General features: G+C 43.2%; 1 protein-coding gene across 1 annotated transcript in view; it reads right to left on the bottom strand.

Moving 5' to 3' along the window:
* The window catches only part of EFNB2 (ephrin B2), a 55,610-nt gene extending 35,407 nt beyond the window's left edge, over nt 1-20,203 (bottom strand). The window contains 2 exon segments of the mRNA XM_053384439.1: nt 19,452-19,852; nt 19,854-20,203. Coding sequence (XP_053240414.1) covers nt 19,452-19,852; nt 19,854-20,000 — 548 coding nt within the window. The 5' untranslated portion in view covers nt 20,001-20,203.

Here is a 20,203-nt window from a genome sequence, read left to right as displayed (position 1 = left end):
TCTTGTTTACTTGCTAAATGTAAGAAAGGAAAAACATTTCTTTAAACGCACATTGCAGGACAATGTATTGTAAAAACATGAGGAGAGGCTAAAGCTTCATGCAATACTTTTAACACATGAATTTGAGCCTAGAGACTGGCAGCAATGCAGCACGCTTAATAATCTTCCCATTGCAACAGTATCATTTGCTGAGAGCTTTTCCCAAATGAAAAACTATATACAGAATCTTGTCCCGCCTACACTACTCTCATATAGCCAAGACTGTTTTACGTTGGGTATCTAAGATTTAAAAGAATGTGAATTGGGAGGTATGCAGTTCACACATCGTTTATTGGGGGGGGGGCAGGGACAGCCTGTTTTAGCTGGAAATGACGAGTTATAAATGGTACTTTTACAAATGACCTCCTTACATAGTAACATCACAACTATTTTCATTTTATTATTTATTATTTTTGCAATATTGTGCTGAGCAATTACTGGAATGCTGTAAGTACTTGTCACACTAGAGAGCTTTGTTCCATTTTCTAAATCAATTTCAGCTCCCACAAAGAACCAGCTAATGCGCAGCAGTGTCTTTTTTCCCCCTTTTTTTTTTGGTCTACTAAATGAAAAAAAAATGCTTTATGGATATGATGAATATTCTATTTTAGAATTGCATTATCACTCTGGTAACTTTTTTTTTAGCCACATGAATCTTGTCAACTGCAGTGGACTCATGCCAGCATCAGAAAACCACCAGGAGGAAGCTGCATTCCCCAGAATTCACTGCTGAACATCACACTATAATATTGTATTTGCCTGCTCTGCAGGTGGGGATAGGGAATCATAGCTACATATGCATACAGTATACTTTCCCCCCCTTACATGCACAGATATGTATACATATACATACATAGTACAGTGGTACCTCGGGTTAAGTACTTAATTCATTCCGGATGTCTGTTCTTAACCTGAAACTGTTCTTAACCTGAAGCACCACTTTAGCTAATGGGGCCTCCCGCTGCTGCCGCACCGCCGGAGCACGATTTCTATTCTCATCCTGAAGCAAAGTTCTTAACCCAAGGTACTATTTCTGGGTTAGCAGAGTCTGTAACCTGAAGCGTATGTAACCCGAGGTACCACTGTACACCTTTAGTAAAATCATGGGCATATCCTTATAGAGATGAAATGGCCCCACAGAATGAGCAGATGGAAAAAGTAATTGGTAAATGGAGGGCAATTAGATGCTCATTCCTGCCACTTCTTGATGAATCATGCATGCACCTCTGGCCAAGAGCCCAACACTTGACTCCTTGACCCCACTCCACATTTTACTTCTCCACATCTCATGTCAGCCCCAACTCTCAACGTTCTTCCCCTCTTTTGTGGAGGGGCGGGGGGACATAGTTTCCATAGAAATACAGTGCTGGAAGTACAGCACACATAAGAGAAACTGTTAACTGATTGAAGCTCTTTGCAAAAGCACTTTGTCAGACATGTGTATGTACGGGAGAGTTCTGGCCGTTTGCAAAAAGAGGGGAAAAAATAAAAGGGCAAAGCAACTTCAGACAGGAGCTGAAGTACCATTCCCCACCAGTGCATTTATTGTTAAAATTGGTAAGTCTTTTGCAAACACACATCCACTACACTTAAAAACCACTAAATGCAGAAAAGTGTCCCCTAAAATAACTAACCAATGAATAACTGAGATAACAAATTGAGAGTAAAATGAGTATCTGCAATAAAAAAAAGGAGATCCCCACTCTTCAAAAAGATAGCATTTTCTGGATAGCACTTTACTGCCCCCTTTTGCACTTGTAACATTAGAACAGGTTTGAGCATGAATGCACTGTTCTAAATACCAGCAAGATAACAAGAGGGCAACAGAGCTGTAGGTTCACACAGGAATAGGCTGTCAAACGCTGTGTTTTGAAGCATTATAGTAATTGCCAAAGATGCAAACCGTAGGGATGGTGAGTCAATTCATTTTTAAGCAGCTACAGAACAAGTCAGTGACTAGGGGGTTAAACAGAAATCACCTGCCTTTGTATAGGCACATCCACACTTGGGGGTCTTTCCTGTTATTTCAGGCAAACCTACTTTTGGACATTTCCAAGGCAAAACAGTAGAGGCTGGTTTGTTATAGTTACGGAAAGAAAGGCATAGCAAGGAGGCAATGTGCTGGGAGGCCACAAGGCTGCATTTGCAGAGTCTGAAGGGTAGAGTATTAAATGCATATAGCTATTTCTCTCCCCCGCCCCGCCCCCAGCCAGGTCTTTATATAGTGGCAAACAAACAAAAAAATATTTTTATGCAAGTGCACAATGAATGAGAAACCCAAATTCTGAAAGCCTACACAGCACCAAACCAGTTCAACAGTTCTGAACTGTAACTTCACTGTCAGGTCTGTATGTGTGACCATGCCTCTGTAAACCTCCTTTTTTTGACGACAAGACACTGAATTCATTGCCTAGTGGCTGATTATTTGAAAACTACTAATTCATACTGACAATGGGAAAGAAGGCACTCCCTCCGTAAGTAATCTCGGACTCCATTTGACAAAAGCCATGTGTGCCTTTATATTTAAACTTTAATCCATTTCCTTCTGTCATCCTAAAATTACTAAAGAAGTCACAATAATATTAAATTTAACTGCCTACAGCACTGTGCAACCGAACCTGCACTGCAATGAAAGCAGACTCTCTTTCGATATAAAGACTGACGTTCTGTTTTGTAGCCACAGAATACAGGAAGAGCTTGATGCTGCTTCAAAGCGCAGCATGTGTTTTCGCATGCACACTATTCAAAATATACTGCACAGATTGTTTTATGGCTATTCTGTCTAAATAATGGCAGCAAATTTGCCAAAACAGTGCCTAAAATAAAATAAAAATACTCTGCACCATAGCTTGCTGCAAAGATATATATATATATCTTGACTCAAGAGAATTCTTGTGGGAGCTCTGCAATCTGGGAAGCAGGAAACGCCCTTTCCTTGCAAAGATGTAAAGATTTAAGTGTGTAAGAAGAGAGAGTGGAGAGTAAGCCTAGCAAGCACTTCTTTTCAAAAGTTCTGAATCTCAGCTCTTACCAGGTTTGCAGAGAGACCAGCTGGTATCTGCCAGAGTGCACTTTTTAAAGGGCACCATAAATCACAAGCCCAAGCTGGTAGAGACAATGCAACAAGACTGTGGCAGTCTAGCAGAAGCTCAGCGTCCCTGATTCAGAAATCTCCTTTTCAAGACGTAAGAGTGTAAGGAGGCAACCCTTAAAAGTTTTGAGACTCCTTCCTCTTAACTACAATTTGTCAGCACCTGTGCTGTCTTGTTCTGAGTCACACAGCAAGAACAAAAGAGGGTGGGGACTCCCTTGTCCTTTGGCTGGAATGTTCAAGCACTGACTATGTGTCAGAAGAGATACTGGTTTTGCTGTTCCTTGAGAGAAAGAGAGCATGTGGTTTTTGCCTAGTTGAAGAAACCACAAGCTTCCTTAAAGCACACTTGTTTTCAAGCTGGGATGTGTAGCACCAGTCATTTCTAACAATGGCAGTGTCAGCAGTTGTGGCCAGTTCACACCAAAACTTACTTTCCCCTGTCCCTACACAAACTGATTATTGCAGTCGCCTCGTAATACCACACTTGTGCATAGGCCCAAAAGATACACACAGTCACAAGCCTCAAAAAAATTAAAATTGCAGGGTTCTGCCAGTACAGAAATCAAGCTTCTTTTTACCCGAAGAAGGGTACTCATCATGCAGATCTCCTGAGGTAATTGAGAATGTGCATATATAAAGTGAATGAATCAACCGCAAATCCATTTCAGGTAAATTTTAGAATTTACATGTAGAGTTCCCAAACATCTTTGTGTCACAAGTATTCCCATTCAAACTGTTTATCCATCGTCAACTTTAAAAAAAAACACACACCAAAAAACACTGTAGGGAAGATTTGTTAGGAAAGAGCCAAAAGAAAACCAAAACTAAATCCCTCATGTGTAATCTTGATCTAATCCAGTTTCCTAGTCAGGGAATTTACTACAACTTTGGCAGAAGAAATGTGAAAAGGATTGCAAGATGGAACTAAAAGGTTTTCTGTAAAAGTGAAAATAAATAAAGAACATGGTGTTTATTATCGCCCGGCATCTATACAACCATGGAACACACCAGCACCACAATTCACCTTGTATCCCGTGGTGGTGTGTTAGGCACTGACACACACCTAATATACAAGCAAGTACATCACAGTTTGGGCAGCATAGTTTGGTGGGACCCAAGATTGGTGCTTCACACACAGGAAAAACACAAACCTCCATTTGCTTTTTTGTGTGCATTTTCCCAAGTACTTTGACAAGAAACCATTCTTAGGTGTACAGTGGTATATCGGTTTAGGAACTTAATCCGTTCCGGAAGTCCGTTCTTAAACCAAAACTGTTCTCAAACCGAGGCGCGCTTTCCCTGATGAGGCCTCCTGCCACCACTGCCCTTCCACCATTCAGATTCCATTCTTAGACTGAGGTAAAGTTCTCAAACCAATACACTGTTTCGGGTTTTGCAGAGTTTGTAAACCAAATCGTTCTTAACCGGACTGTTTTTAAACCAAAGTACCACTGTACATGTAAAACAGCAGAAGTGTACATCTAAAAACACAAAGAACACGCCCACAGATGCACCCAGAATATATTTAACACCGTAGACTGCTAGAAGCCAAAAATGAACGACAAAAACATTTGAGGCCATTGGAGTACGTATACTCTCACTAAAGACTTGTCCAATATGGAATCCTTCTGATGCCCAATTATAGTGGCTCAAAAAGGACAAAGTCAGTTCATTATAGCACACAGGCCAGGCCTAATGAAAACAATGGCTTTGTGTCACAATTCCTGTGTGTGGGTGAGGGAGAACAGAATTGGGTCCACCGGAAAAACCTTCTGCTGAGCCTATTTTTACTCCTCCTGTCTTGCCAAGTGTTTATCTGGAACCATCTCTCCCAAGGGTGTGAGGCAAATTAGGCAGTGACTCAGGCACGGGAGTTGTGCATCTGGACGCAGGTGTGTGGTGCTTTGCATCTGGGTGATAAAAGCCTATGGTGTATGCCAGTGTAAGGAACAGAATTTGGCCAATAGACCTAACCTATTCCACCCACCTACCCAGTCTTTGTGAGCTAAGTTTGAAAGGAAGGGGTCACCCATGGGTGTAGCCAGAATCTTATGGGGGGGCAGAACTTTTGTTAGGGGGGCAGTTGATTGGTCAGTTAGTTAAGTATTTCTATTGCTTTAATTGGCTATACCCATGGGGTCACCCACATTTCAATCTCCTCAGATCACAATGATGTTTTCTCTATACCCAGGCCTTTGGCTGATTAATATTCTATGGCCTTTTGAATGTGTTTGTGGGAAGGGGGTTATTTTATTTGGTGTTCTCATTTTATATTTTTATACAGGTGGCAACCATTTTAAGTGGGTCCAAATGATATGCAGGCCCTTTGGGGGGCAGAATGGGACATGCTTATATTGTGTATTGTGAACCGCCCAGTGATCTTCAGAGGAAGGGCTGTACAGTCATACCTCAGAAGTCAAACAGAATCCGTTCTGGAAGTCCATTCAACTTCCAAAACATGCAACTTCCAAACTGGAAGCCGCGGAAGCCCCACCAGACGTTCGGCTTCTGAAAGAATGTTCAAAAACCGGAACACTCACTTCCGGTTTTTGATCATTCGGGAGCTGAGGTACAACTGTATACAGATTTAATAAATAATAATAATAATAATAATAATAATAATAATAATAATAATAATGGCACCAGGCACATAACTGTCAACGTTTCCCATTTTTTAAGGGAAATTTCTTTATTCCGAATAGGATTCCTTGCAAGAAAAGGGAAAAGTTGACAGCTTTGACCAGGTGACATGTTTTTGCTCATGCAGTTGACAAATGTCAACAATCAGGCAACTGTTGCTGCTTGCAATGAACTGCTCATGGTGTGAACTCAATGGAACTAACTTCCAGGTAGATGGTGCATAGGATTGTGCTGCTAAAACAAAAACAAAAACCCTTCTCTCACACAGCTTGGCTGCCTTGCCAGCCAACATGATTTTCCCTGCTCAGCTCACTAATAAAATCTAGAATTACCTTGAGAAAAGAAAAAAGGGGGGGAGAGAGATAAAGGTTAAGCTCTGTAGAATGACTAAACCAGACTGCTCCTGAAATAAAACTGAAAATTAATTAAATGTGAAGAAAACAACTGGAGTGTGGACAGAAGACGCAAAAGGACGGCAGAGCCCCTCGCAGGAGTCAAGGTGATGCTAATGCCAAATGGCAATTTTGCCCACTGAGGCATACAAATCAACCCTGCTTGGGCACCAGTTAAACAGATGGTAAGCACCAGCCAAAGCAGACCTGTAGTGAAGATACCTCACTCAATGAGAGCCAGCAGTAAAGCAATGTGCAGATTTATGTACAGGACTGCCCAGACTCCTTGAACCCCACTTGCCAAAGCAGGTAAGCTTTAATGAAGGTTTTGATGTTTGGGAGTGAACTGTGCTAGCTTGCTGCAAAACGAAGTCGATTTGTTTGCTTGCCCTTTTCCATGCCAAATGTGTGTTCAGGGCGAGGCCCAATAGCTCCTGCAGCAGCACATCACAGCTGGTGACATAATGCTGGCATTGTGAGCTGGCGCTCTGCAGAACGACTGTCCTGCTAAAGCAGCAAGAATTCCCACTGGCAAAATGGCATTTTGTGGCACACGGCTGGGTAACCGAGAAATGGACACAACTCATTCTAGGGTTCACAAACTCAGTCGCTTCCAATGCCATGAAGGATCCACACACAAAAAAACCCCCTTCTCTCAAGAGTTGTCTGTGAAATGAAGTAACTTGAAACCAAAGGACATTTCACCATGTTGGAATTTACAGAAGCAAGAGGAGACCTTTCTCCTGCCTCTGAGACCTCTGGTAAGAGCAGTGGGCTTGTGGTGAAGAGAATCACTCTGCACAATAGGAAATGGGGAGGGGGCTCTTGGTGGTTTCTGCCTTCACCCCAGCATGGTTAAGACTCATCAAAGGTAGCATGCGCAAAACATTTTGGTCAGCATGGAATTATGCATCAAAGGAAATGTCCATGCCCAAGTACATATTCACTGCATTTGTGCACATCCATTGCCTATATAGTAGTCTCCCCATTTGGCCCATTATACCATTTTGCTAAGTCATTCCTACCTAACTTCAGCAGTGGACCTACATTTTGGGGGCCCTGAATTGTTACGGGGGCCCCTTCGCAATCAGCATGAAGGTCTGGGTAACCACGGTTCAGTGGGATTGTTCCACAACAGATCACCACATTTTAAAAAATGTAACTACTACATCTCCAATCTTGATTGAACTTGCTCTACTGAATTATCTCATATAACATGAAGCACGTTTGCAAAAATACTCTTTTTTCTGTTTTTTCTAGCAAGCTGCGCACCTACAGTTTCATCCTCTGAGAGCTTCCTTGCAATGTCATTTTCTAGAGACAATGTGCATAAAGAATTTAAGTGCTCTTCAGCAGAACAGCCAACTTAACCATGACACTCCACCTTTACATCTATGCTCCTCACTCTCAAACTTTGGGATTGTTGAAATATATACATAAAAAAATTAATCAATACGAGTTGTGCTTTGAGAGGGGCTTCTGACAAAGCCTTCAGAAGTTTCTCTCAAAGTGCAACCTTGCCCTGCGCTTTGAACAAGCTTATGAGGACCCCTGTGGGCAAAAACTGCTGCCTGGTACTATTGCGATGTTGGGTGATTGGATGGATGGGCAGCTCCTCCCACTTGTCAATCTTGGCCATGAAGGGTTGGAAAGACAACAGTCTGGCCTGCCGGGATAAAAAATATTCCTCCCCTCCAGCCCTGTGCCAAATTTAGATGGGAAGCACCACAGGTAGGGAACTGACTTTTCTTGCTTATGTTGCAACATTTCACAATGCTGTTTATTTTAGTTATACACAGGCTGCCCAGTAACATCAGTTCTCAATTCAAGCTGCCTCAAGCAGAGGCGAAAGGGGGTAAAAATGTTTTAAATATATAAATCTTTTAAATATACTGTATAAGCATGCCTTGCAAAATTTGATTTGAGTCCTGTGGACAACACCCCCACTGGTGAATTCTCTCCCTATATACCTCCAGATCGGACGCGGGTAGCCTAGGACTTGCCGATCAGAAGGTCGGCGGTTCGAATCCCCACGATGGGGTGAGCTCCCATTGCTCAGTCCCTACTCCTGCCAACCTAGCAGTTTGAAAGCACGTCAAAGTGCAAGTAGATAAATAGGTACCGCTCCAGCGGGAAGGTAAACGGTGTTTCCGTGCACTGCTCTGGTTCGCCAGAAGAGGCCTAGTCATGCTGGCCACATGACCCAGAAGCTGTACACCGGCTCCCTCGGCCAATAAAGCGAGATGAGCACCACAACCCCAGAGTCGGTCACGACTGGGCCTAATGGTCAGGGGTCCCTTTGCCCTTATACCTCCAGATCACCCCACCAACAACAACAGAAAGAAAAAGAGAAACTGCATGTACACATGCTTTACTTTCCCATGAGATCTGGGTTAAAGCTTGATCTGGTATGATGAAAATGTGCCTAGAAAGACGTGGAGGAGAACACTCTTCCAATTTCCACCTTTAACTGCACACTTTTCATTAGTGGAGAGGGTGCTAAGACATTATCCAGGTGCCAGTTGAAGGCCTCATGGGCACCACGTTGGCTAACCCCATCAATAATGCTATATAAAAATAAGAATACGTACATCCCAATTTATTATTGGATTACTGTAGACTACTACCAGCATGGACTTAAGTCTCATTTTGAGGCATTGGATTTTGCTGAATACAAAACGTTCCGGACACATCTGGATGTTCTGCTCACACAACTGGCAGGAGTTTCTATATCCAGAATAGAATGGTGTGTTTTCCAATTCTCTAATTCTAATTCTAAAAGGGCACACACAAGTTTTTAATAGAAGTCAAGCTGGCTGTTATCCGTAACTTCCCCCCACAGCTTCAGAAGAAGGGTCATCAGTCCGATGCGATTTATTAACCAAGGATTAATAATGCAGCACAAACCTGACACTGATAGCTGGAAGATCCTAGAGGATGTGACCCTGGGGTTTATTCTTGTCTATTCCTCTTAATAGCTCTGCAGTTTCGCAAGTGTTGTTTAAACTCTTTGGGCACAATGAGGAGAAATAAACCCATCAAGCCTTTATATATAGTTCATTCTGGGCAAGAAGCAGCTATATGAAGGCAACTTTTTCAAACTTTAAAATATGGCTTTTTGCTGCTTCCAGGTTAAAGCCAAGTTACAGGGAACGAGGCAGAGGGCCTTCTCGGTAGTGGCACCCACCCTGTGGAACGCCCTCCCACCAGATGTCAAAGAGAAAAACTACCAGACTTTTAGAAGACACCTGAAGGCAGCCCTGTTTAGGGAAGCTTTTAATGTTTGGTGCACTACTGTATTTTAATATTTTGTTGGAAGCTACCCAGAGTGGCTGGGGAAGCCCAGACAGATGGGCGGGGTATAAATAAAATAATTATTATTATTATTATTATTATTATTATTATTATTATTATTATTAACATTAAGTAGTCAAGTCTGCCATGTGTATGTTTTGTTTACAATGTAAAGGTCCACCAAAATGAGGCAACCACGCAGGTACACTTGACTAGAAATAAAAACAAACTTCTACTGCTCCACTCACCCTGCTACTTTCTAACTGTTACCACTAGATACAGGTCAAAGATGTCCAGGTGTTGTGTTGAACTTTTACGGAAAGCAAGCAAAGGAAGAATCTGCAGCAATGTTCGCAATGTTCCCTCTGCTGTAATCTTAGTGTAGACACGCTATACAGGACATGGATACTGCACCATTTATCAAATCCACTCAAGTTCTTTTTTTAGTTAAACTGGCTACTTTGTACTACATATTAGCTATGTTATAACTCCTGTAAAGTAAATTGCAACAGCTGCGAATCAGCAGGAAACTGAATTTCAACTCCTTAAATACTGTATAAACTTTTTAGGAGCTGATCCAGCTTTTCTTCTCTTTTTTGTTTTTAACCCAACTCCTAATGTATTTCCAATTATTCTAATGGGAGCTGACTTGAGGACTTAATTACGCATGTCTTTTGAAAAATGTTGTAGCAATATGTTAATGATAATGTTTCTTTTAATGGATTGGATAACCCAAAGTACTCTCAGAGATTGGACGAAAGCAACCTGTGCAATCTGGGTCTAAACATCTGATGCAGTGAAGACCTAAGGTGGATGGGCTGGAGGGTACATTTAATCATAGCAATGCTTCATTGCATCACCCATCGCATGCTGCAGACCCTTAATCTTTCAGCAGCATCATGACCAGAGTCACTTGGATCCAAGCTTCACATTAATTTCAACGCAAGTATGGAAATGCATTTATTAGACTGCTGTATGACTCGGGTACTCAATAGTTCAGAGGGGCATGTACTACAGGGGGAAAAACCATAATCCAAAAGGCCTGAATTGTGGCCTTTCACGCAACACACAACATGTGTAAACACTTACATTTTATAAATATTTCTATAATTGGAGTCAAACCATTCCTTCTGAAACGGACAAAACATTTGGATTGCAAAGCAAAAGGTAAATTGACTGCTACAACATACTGTCTCCAAAACTGAGTTAGACCCAGATTTCCACTGACCTCAGAGGAATGCAATGGTAACATAATTCGGTATCATTAAAATGATGGCATGTCCAGCATGCAGAAGTTATTCCGTGGGCCCTTAATGTAAAACAGTCTCAATTTATGGGTTTGTTTGTTTTAAAAGAAGGGAATGGACAAACGAGAGCCACAAAAATTTGCTGCTTTTAAGAGAAAAATTAGTTACAGCAACAGATCAAGCACTAATGGCTTCCTTTGTGTGTTGTGAATATGCTTTGCAACAGAAAGAACTATCTCCCAGCTGCAAAATTTCATGTACTGCACTTGAAGACGTGTATACAGGTAAGTACAATGTTAAGATTTGCATCCACACTTGCTTTCAAGAGGGGATGACATAAAGAAGCCTGCTTGACGGCTACTGCACAGGAAGCACTTCATAAACAATTTCCTCTTCTCCTATGCAGTATTAAATGTGCACAGTTTTATCTTTGAGGTTTCTGAAATGTGACATGACAGGTAGGTTCGAAAGCTAAATGTTGGATAATGGTTAGCAAACAAATGACATTGGTTCTTGCATTATTTCTTTAATCACTTTAACCCTTGTTCCAACAGAAAGGGTAAGGCCAGAGTAATTCAGCTGCTTCTTTTGTGATTTGCCTTCCATAAATATGCACCAGTCTGCATTTGAAAAGCTGAAGGAGGCCGCAAGCTTGCTGGACATTTATCATGCCCTGTTCCCTGTGAACAAGCAAATACTTTAGTTGAATAGCCCATTAGCAATCATTGTCAAATGCAGAATGCAAGGTGCTTGGATGTGACCAGCCTGTAAAGTAGAGGGCATTGCCCCTGAGCTTTGCATAGTATCTGCAGCAGAAATGGATCTTTCGCTATAGATTTCTGAAGGTTAAGCTGGGACACTGGAGAACATCGCTGTGCATGAGACTTTAGACATTACACAAATACACTCAACCCTCACCAATGCATTTATTAAACCATATTAACTTTGAGCAGCATGTCAATTTTGGGTTTGGAAAAATGGTTATGGGTCAAAAGAATGTTTCAAAGAGGTTCTGCAAAAGAAAAATGCTGCAGGTTTGGAGGGGGGTGAAATCAGTTGGCTTTCTCTCAACATGCCAAAACTCTAAAGCGCAGTAACCCACAAAAACAACATATTACAGCTAGCAAGGAAGTGCTGACATGTGGGTTTTTGCCAGACTTACTCCATGATCTACTTTACACCAACTGCCTTTTGTTTTTCTACGTGTAGCCTTACAATTTATTTGGCTTCTTCTATCACACAGACAAGTGATAAAAGAAGGAGCTTCTCGTCTGTAATATGGTGGCTCATTATGTAATAATAGTTGACTGGCTTTTGGTTTCTTTTTACTAACTGTGAGGGCTCTAGCAAGACAGGAGTCTTATGTTATTTTATAAAGGGCAGTTAAAAGCAGATGTACTGAAGAATGCGTGCTGCAGCGAACCATTTCTTTTCTTACTTTTACAGCTACTACAAGCCCTAAGGATATATGGCAGTCAGCAGGGGTAAACTTCCTTTATGCTGGCCTAATTCCATTGAAATTAATGCAACAGAGTTTGATCCAACTGTTTCTAAAGTGAACTAGGTCCACCGTGGAATTTGAGCTTCAGGCTTCAGCCCTTCAGAAATAAATGCCACCTGGATTAAGCGCTTCAAGTTTATTTGGGGTGTCTGGAAAAATGTAAAGAAGGATTTCTCCACTTCTTTTCTCTTCTCAGGGGTTGCGAAATAAGAAACAACTTTTAAAAAAAAAATCTCCAGAAGGATCATCTGGCCAAGGGGAAAGGACAATGTGGAATGTTTATTTTAGCTTCTCCTGTGGTGTGCGAGCTGCAAGGGCCCTGTCTGAAAGATGGCTAGAATCAAAAGCCTCCTCTCTTTTCTTTTCAGATAACCTCAATGCCACCTATCCCTTCTGCTCTCTGTTCCTTGCCAGCATGTCCCTGCCTGAATATCCCAAATAGATTAAGGAAACAAACTCCCAAGTGCAGCTAATCCTACAGAATGACCGTCGCCGCTGGGCCAGGAGTTAAAAAGGAAAAACTTCTATGCCAGAACAATTGCAGTGATCCCAAGTTTTAATCAGCCCAAATCTCGAGCAATAAAAAAAGGCAGTAAATGAAATCTACCTTTACCATATTATACGCTACCAATGAGCAAGAACTGAGCAGCTTTTCTTTACTGCTTCAACCAGCCAGGCTACAAGTAGGCCTTTCATACTTCCTAATCCCAGCCCCCAAGTTTTTTTTTGCAATTCTCACATAATACCTTGCAGCCCCGAAGCAAGACCCTTAGTTTCTCCTTTCATAGACGTGTCATTTCTAACATCAAGCTAATCTATATGTTGCCATGGCATCCCCCTTTATCTGCCTTTACATCTTATGAGCTGCATGGATTTACCACATTATTTTTATCTGAAAGACAGAAAATGGTGGTTTTATTGCCATACAATCAGATTACCGCTGCTAGTTTCTCTATGCCTTTTTACCATACTTCAATCAAAGGGGATCACTTTCTTTATACCCTGCCCTTGATTTACATTACATCTGTAAAGGCCTAGTCTGGGTTGTAATCCCCTTATTAACTAGGAGCAGGGTTGATTTGCCTAAAAATAAAAGCAAATTGTGTCAGACCTTTTCACTTTGTTTTTGATTCGGAACTACAAAATGGATTACCAAAGAAATCTCCAGAGTTCACACGGCCGCTATACTACTGAATTTAAAATGAGAATTAAACAAGTTAAACAAGAGGGACCGTGTCAACGGTTTACATTTTCCATCATGGGTGAAGGGATGAATAGCGTTATGTCTTTGTGTGCACCAGCTTTGCAGAGAAACAATGGAGCCACGGGAAATTTCTTTCCAAGCAGTTCTTACACTGTCTTGGGCCATCACACCGCCCCACCCCCCGGCAGTCTACTTTACATTTGCCAGATACAAATTGGGGGGGGGGAATCTATAACTTGAAAATATGAAAACATTTTAAGTTCCAATAACATTTAAAGTTATTAAGTTCCCATGCTTTAATCAAAATGTTTAACCACTCAAGCCTTCCTAACATCATGCTAATGGCAAGTTTACATAAAGGCCATAAATGAATTGGGGGGGGGGAATGGAGTTCTGAACACTCTTCTTTCCCAGAATATCATGTCTCTTGCTTGCATCAGTAAAGTTGTAAGTAGCCAAGCTTGTTCAAGACTAGATCTGTACCCATCTACCACAAAAACCCACATAATTGTAGCATCTTTAACAGACTTCCTAAAGGTGCAACATCTCACAGAGACTTATCCTGAGGTAAACTTTCTACCAATTTCCTATTCAAGAACTGTTTCCTGAGCAGAAAGTTGTTCTGTGGCCCTTAAAATAGGGCAAAGGGTGGGGAGCGCCCTTTCCTATTATGACTTTACTTTCAAGTTCATATGATAGCAATTTACCTTTACTGAACTGGCAATGTGATTCTAGACATGTCTAATCAAAAGTAGGCACACTGAGTTTAATTGGACTTACTCCCAGGTAAGAACTTTACTTTAGAAGGCATACAGATAAGAGGCTTTGAGATGATTGCTGTAATTACAGCAATTTTGATTGCGACCGATCGTGTGTTCTAACTGACCGTAGAAAAATGACAGTCAAGAAATTTTCTAAGTGTCATGCAGATGTTTACGAGTGTCACCCAAAGTAAGATGTTAATGTCTTGCAAACATTGTAAGGAACATACAGCATTTAAAGGCTGCCATCCTATAGACATTTTACCTGGGAGTAAACCACACTGAATTGATTAAACATACCTAAATCCAGTGTAGCGTAGCAGCCTAGTGGTTAGTGTTCTCAGAACAGCACCTGGGAGACTCATGTTAAAATCCCCACAGCTACAAAGCTCAGTGGTGATCTTTGCCTGTCCCAGACCTCTCAGTCTAACCTCAAAGGGTTGTTGTGAAGATAAGATGGTGGGTAAGAACCATGTACACTGACTTGAGCTTCGAGTGAGTGAGAATGATAGAGTTGGAAGGAGCTCCTTGAAGGAAATACACAGGATTACAAGCATAGTAAATAAAATAAGTTTTGTGCTGCCTGGGACTTTGCCTTTGAGCAGTAAGTGGCTAAATCGTGGCTTGGATACGGAGGTAACCATGTTTAGAATAGATCCTTTGAAGGCATGGCTAACTTCACCGCCTTTGATTTCAGTGGGTCTACCCTACGCATGACATGTCTGGGATCCAACCCTATGTTTTAGATGAAATCTGAAAAAACAAAGTGTTTTGGTTTGGTAAGTTCAGCTTGACTGGTACAAAGCACACAAGAAATAGCTGTTAAAAGGAACAGTCTTGGCTCGCTCAGCGCTGGAAGTACTAGGCCGCTGCCAGGCAAATTTTTATGAGATTTGGCAGCCTAGTTAATGCAAAAAAATACCTAAAAGGTTTTGGGGTATGCTACTTGCATGCTCTATCAAAGAAGAGGCGTACAAGTGTTCCATTTTCAGATTTGCTAGCTCAGAAGGAAGTACCCAACCATTTGATACATAATCCAGTGTGTGAGCCAGCTCCAAGCATCTTCATATATAATATATTGCGTTTCTCCAATGTAACTCTATAATGGTTAGGATTAAGAAGCAAAGCTCCAGGATTCCCAAATAAATCCTTGTCAAGTAGGAGTGCTTCCAAACGCGCGGCAAGATAGCATTTCAGCAAGCTCTTTCTGCTCCAGTAGGCAGAGTTTTCTTGTGAAGCAAGACTGTCCATTACTTACAGTTTATCATCCTGACAAAATGCAAGGAATTGGGGATGTGGAAGCACTAACAATTCATTCTATCCTTGGCACTTTGTCCCCTCCCCGCCCCCCACTTCTCCATATTAAAACCGACAAGATTAACCCAAACACAAATTGCAGAGCACAGTTCAAGGGGCTATTCAGTCAGCAGTGAATGTGCATTTGTTTGCCTACAAAAAAAAAATAAGAATTTCACAAACAAACAATGAGAAGCAGGCTGGTTTTTGCCACTGAAAAGATGGCTTAAATTGGGCCCTCAATTGTAGGCCGTTTTATCAGTCCTTGACAGGTTAGTGTTTACTCAGGCTAACTGTGGCGGATTTTCACGTGTAATAGGTTATCAGAGATATTATTTAGCTATTTGTTTGCCTTCCCTTGGTCAAATTACATCTTGCTAAGGAAAATAGTCCCAGGGTTGGCGGATAAAGAAAAATGATTAGCTGACAGAACTACTCCATTTAAGGGGTAAGGCAACATCAATTTAGCCAATGTTATTGATAAGGAAAGCTCCATCCACTTCAAACTAAAAGGTACTGAATAAACTGCAGTTTGTGGTTTGTACTATTAAGTTGGGCAGTTGTGGTCATGTTAGCTCCACTGAGGAAATGAGAGTGGAGGAAGGGAAATATCCTATGTTGAGAAGTGTCCCTGTTGTGACCTAAAAGTCTATTTTGCTATGCTTTCCTAGAACCTGGGTTTCTCATTGTCTGAAGCCTTACAACAACAAAAGTAGCATCCAAGAAAAAATATTCCTTTCCACCTACCTATATGCTCACACCTTTTAGGCAAAGCAATATAGGCAATGTATCCTTCACTCACAAAAACATGGAATATTTAAATGAAGGAGCTATTAGGTTACAGCAGAATACTATTGAAAATACAATCTGGGTACCTTCTTGTCATCCCTTCCACACCACCTGCTAAAAATTCTGGTCACTAAAGCAACTCGCAGAGCAATCGCAGTTTAGGAGGCCATGAAGGAATTTGGATTACTTTCTTCTACAGTCTTATCACATATCCACTATGAGCCTGGCTAAAATTCTTTCTTTTATTGCTTCCCTGTATAATAGATATAGGAATCATAAACGGTTCATATTTAACTTCATTAAATGAATTAAACACTTAAACAGTTATCTTTGGAATTGGTCTTAACATTCTCCTGAGAAGGTACTGAGGTGGGAAGGAAGCTCTCCAGAAGACAACTGCATTTTATTTCCGATTTAATAAGGAAACATTAGCTATTCTTCTTCAGGCAGACAACAGTGATGAATTCTAAACTGAAATACGCTCTCCGAAAAGTGAAGATCCTGCTACCACTTAGAGCAATACGAATAATGCACTGCATTTGAAAATCTTCCTTAAGTGCAGGCCTCCACAAGGCCTATAAAAATCACAGGCCACAGCCATTTTTAAAGAGAGAGAGAGAGCGAGAGAGCACAAACCTCAGGTCACTTCTAGCATGCTTCTGCCAGTGCGCTGAGTAAGACTAATCTATTTGGGTAAACAAAGTTTAAAATCACATCAGCGGACAAACAAGTGCTGTATTTTAAGTTGGGAATAAAAGCACAAGTAATTTGACTGTAGTCTTGATAAACATTCGACCTTTTATGAGTTTACGCAACAAGGGGAAGATGTTAGATAGAATTACTGCTTTGAGGGCGAGGCCATGTACTGTAAATAGCGAGTCAGGCCATTTGAGACTGAAAAGGAAAGCTTTCTGTAAAAAGTGGGGGGGGGGGTTGCGCCGCGAAGGCAGGTTAGGCCTGGAAGCAGCCAGAAGAATAATGACCACAGTACAGCAGAATACCGATATGTATTGGAAGAGTGACCTCTGTAGGAATAAAGCGATCACTAGACTGCAGCAGCAGGCGGGAGAATATGCCATTCTCCTCTAAGGCTAAACTTAATGCTATCAGCTATGTGGGTTTCCCCACTCCCAACAAATACCCAATAATTTCAAGAAATGCATCTTCCCCTTAAGAAGAGGCACCTTCCTTGCTTAAACACAAATGTCCTATCTGACATTTTCCAGGTTTGAGAGAGAACTGGAACAACAAGCTCAAATCCATAGTGTCAACTGCAAGTAAGGACCGTTTTCTGCACACACAGACAGAGAGAGAAGGAGGGAGAGAGAGAGAAGCAATTTCTTTGTATGTCTGCCTAGGGAAGGGAAGAAAGCACCGCTGGGCAGAACACTGCACCCCGCTAAAGATGGACCAAGGCTCCTGCATTATAATGAAAACAAATGGCCCTCTTTGCTTTTCCACATTAAAAAAAAAAAGCCCTGCATGTTATCAAGGTCCAGAAGCCTGCTCGTAAATCTTCCTTTCCTTGGAAAAGGACAAGAAAAGAAATCTAAAAGGGAGCAGAAGAAAAATGGAGTCAGAATGTGATTTCCCGAATAAACTCCTTTGGCTTTCTAGGTCTAAATCCAAACTTGCAGTCATTTCACATGGAGCCTTGCAAGCAACACACACGGCGCACAACTGAAGAGCTATTTCACACTTGTGAACCGGACCATTTCCTCAACGCGTTGCTCATTTAAAGGTATTTAAACAGCCGTTTGACCGTGTTTTATAGGAGAGCCTGTCTTCTGTTCGCATCCAGCAAGCCTGCTCAGGTTTTATAGGCATGTTGTGCTCTGCTCATTTTGAATAAACTACTTCCTAAGACATCATTAAACAAGGCACCGTTATCACATCTTCTCGAAAATTAATTCTCCCGATGAGGACACCGGCCAGACTTTCACTTGTACATCTTTCTCTCTCACACACACTAACGAATGAAGAAACCTGACCCTAAAGAGGCTTCTCAAAGTTTGAATAGTCAGTTTTATCTATAGTAAAACATCTTCCAAAGCAAGAGAAATCTCTCTTCCCAGAAGCCTCACTTTATTCCAAGTATACTTAAAGTTCACTATTTGCCGTCCACCGCTGCATGCATTTCATGGATTCACATGTTCCTGAACTACAAACAGGCCATGCCTTCTCCTAGTCTTTTTACCCAGAGGTTTTGATAGGTGGCACATAGAAATACGATCTTAAATCCACTGGAATCAAGGTGGAAACTCCTCTCAAACTCCCACCTTTTGCCTTACTGCATCAATGGTTTTCTGGAGAAACTATCTCAATCCACTCCAACAGTTATGCGTAGAGACATGCTCTGACCCTGCTGGGGCCACCTCCATAATCTTTGTTCTGCATGGTTTAGTAATGGAAGGCCAGAAGTGAAAAAGCTGGGCTCATCATGACTCATCAGCCCTGTTCCCAAGGATCTAAGAGACTTCACTTCACCTAATGGTCAAGCTAACTGGGAGTTTATGTAGCAGTGGAGAGGGAACAGCTGGTTTATTCTGGCACCCTTCCTTACTTTCTCATGCTGGCTCCTCACTCCACACCACTGCAGCACTGCCCTCAAAACTGTCTAAACTTCTGCCAGCTTCCTGGGCGCCGCAGCACCGGGTCCAACGGGGTTGTTTTCTGGTTAGCTTTCCTTCCCGCAAAACCAGCGGCAGAATAAACACACAAGTGTCTTCCGCGGCGCTCCATTCATTCGCACGAAAAACCCGAGAGTAGGACCCAGAGGGCAGGCTCTGGCTCCAACCTTCGCTTGTGGATCGGGGGAATCCGGTGCGTTTAGGATCGGTGATGTGCGCGCCCGCGCACGTAGCAAAAATAGCTGAACCTTCCTCCTTTACGCACGCACGGGTACCAGAGAGAGAGAGCCTCGCCACCCGCTAACCAAGGCCCAGAGCTCCGCACTGTGCGCCCTGTAGAAGATGCAGGATCGGGCCACCTAGAAGGGCCAAGACTTTTCCTCCATTTGCTCCGAGAGCAGAACCGATCCCCAAGCGCACCCAGACCAGATCCTGCGGCCTGGCGAAAGGGCCTTGGGCGCGCGAGGGATGCCAGACGTGCCCACCCACCTGCCTGTCCTTGCGCACCGCCCCCCGTCCCCAAACCCCGGTCCGGGGAGAGATCCGGGCTCCCCGCGCACTTACTTGGAGTTGGAGGAGTTCCAGTAGATGGGCTCGAGCACCAGCGAGCTGGCCAGCACCGTCCGGCACAAAAGCACCCAGATCCCCCAGCAGCACCTCCCGAACGGGGATCCCCCCCGGCGCGCTACCATGGTCGGGGGCGCTGCCGCCGCCGCCGGGTCCTGTCCCAAAGGCTCGCCAACTCCGCGGAGGAAGACGACGACGACGAGGAGGACGACGACCAGGCAAGCGAAGGCGGCGTCCACAATTCCTCCGCCAAGAAGAAGGAGCCACAACCAGATCCCGGGCAGGGAAGGAGCTCGCCCTGCCGGCTCAGTGCGTCGGGCGCCCGGGCGCCGGCATGGAGGAGGAGGAGCCGCAATCCCCAACTGGAAGCGCCCGCCAAGGAGAGAGACGCCCGCCGCCGCCGCCGCCGCCCCAAGGACCGGAGCGAAGGCCGGCGAGAGCACGGGAGAAAAGCGCCGGAACGCCCAAGTCCCCCGTCGGCGCGTCCTTGTCCGCCTCTATAAATCCACCTGGAGAAGGAGACGCAGCAGGTCCCGCCCGGCGCATCCACGGGGCTTCATCCTCTCCTTGGCCCGGGACGAGGGCAAAACCAACCCGCAAAAATAGGCAGCCTTCCTCCCGGCGTCCGAGGCAAGCGAGAAGGCTCCGGCGGGCTCCCAGCGCCCGCGCCGAAGACTACGACGACCAGGCGAGGCGAGGCGACGCGCTGAATGCTGGCGAAGGCGCACCGAGGAAGGCGCGCTCTCGCT

Source organism: Podarcis raffonei, chromosome 4 (assembly GCF_027172205.1).
Source record: "Podarcis raffonei isolate rPodRaf1 chromosome 4, rPodRaf1.pri, whole genome shotgun sequence".
NCBI classification, from domain to species: Eukaryota; Metazoa; Chordata; class Lepidosauria; order Squamata; family Lacertidae; genus Podarcis; species Podarcis raffonei.
Note: the sequence above shows the minus strand (reverse complement) of the source record. Positions and strands in the feature narration are given on the sequence as shown.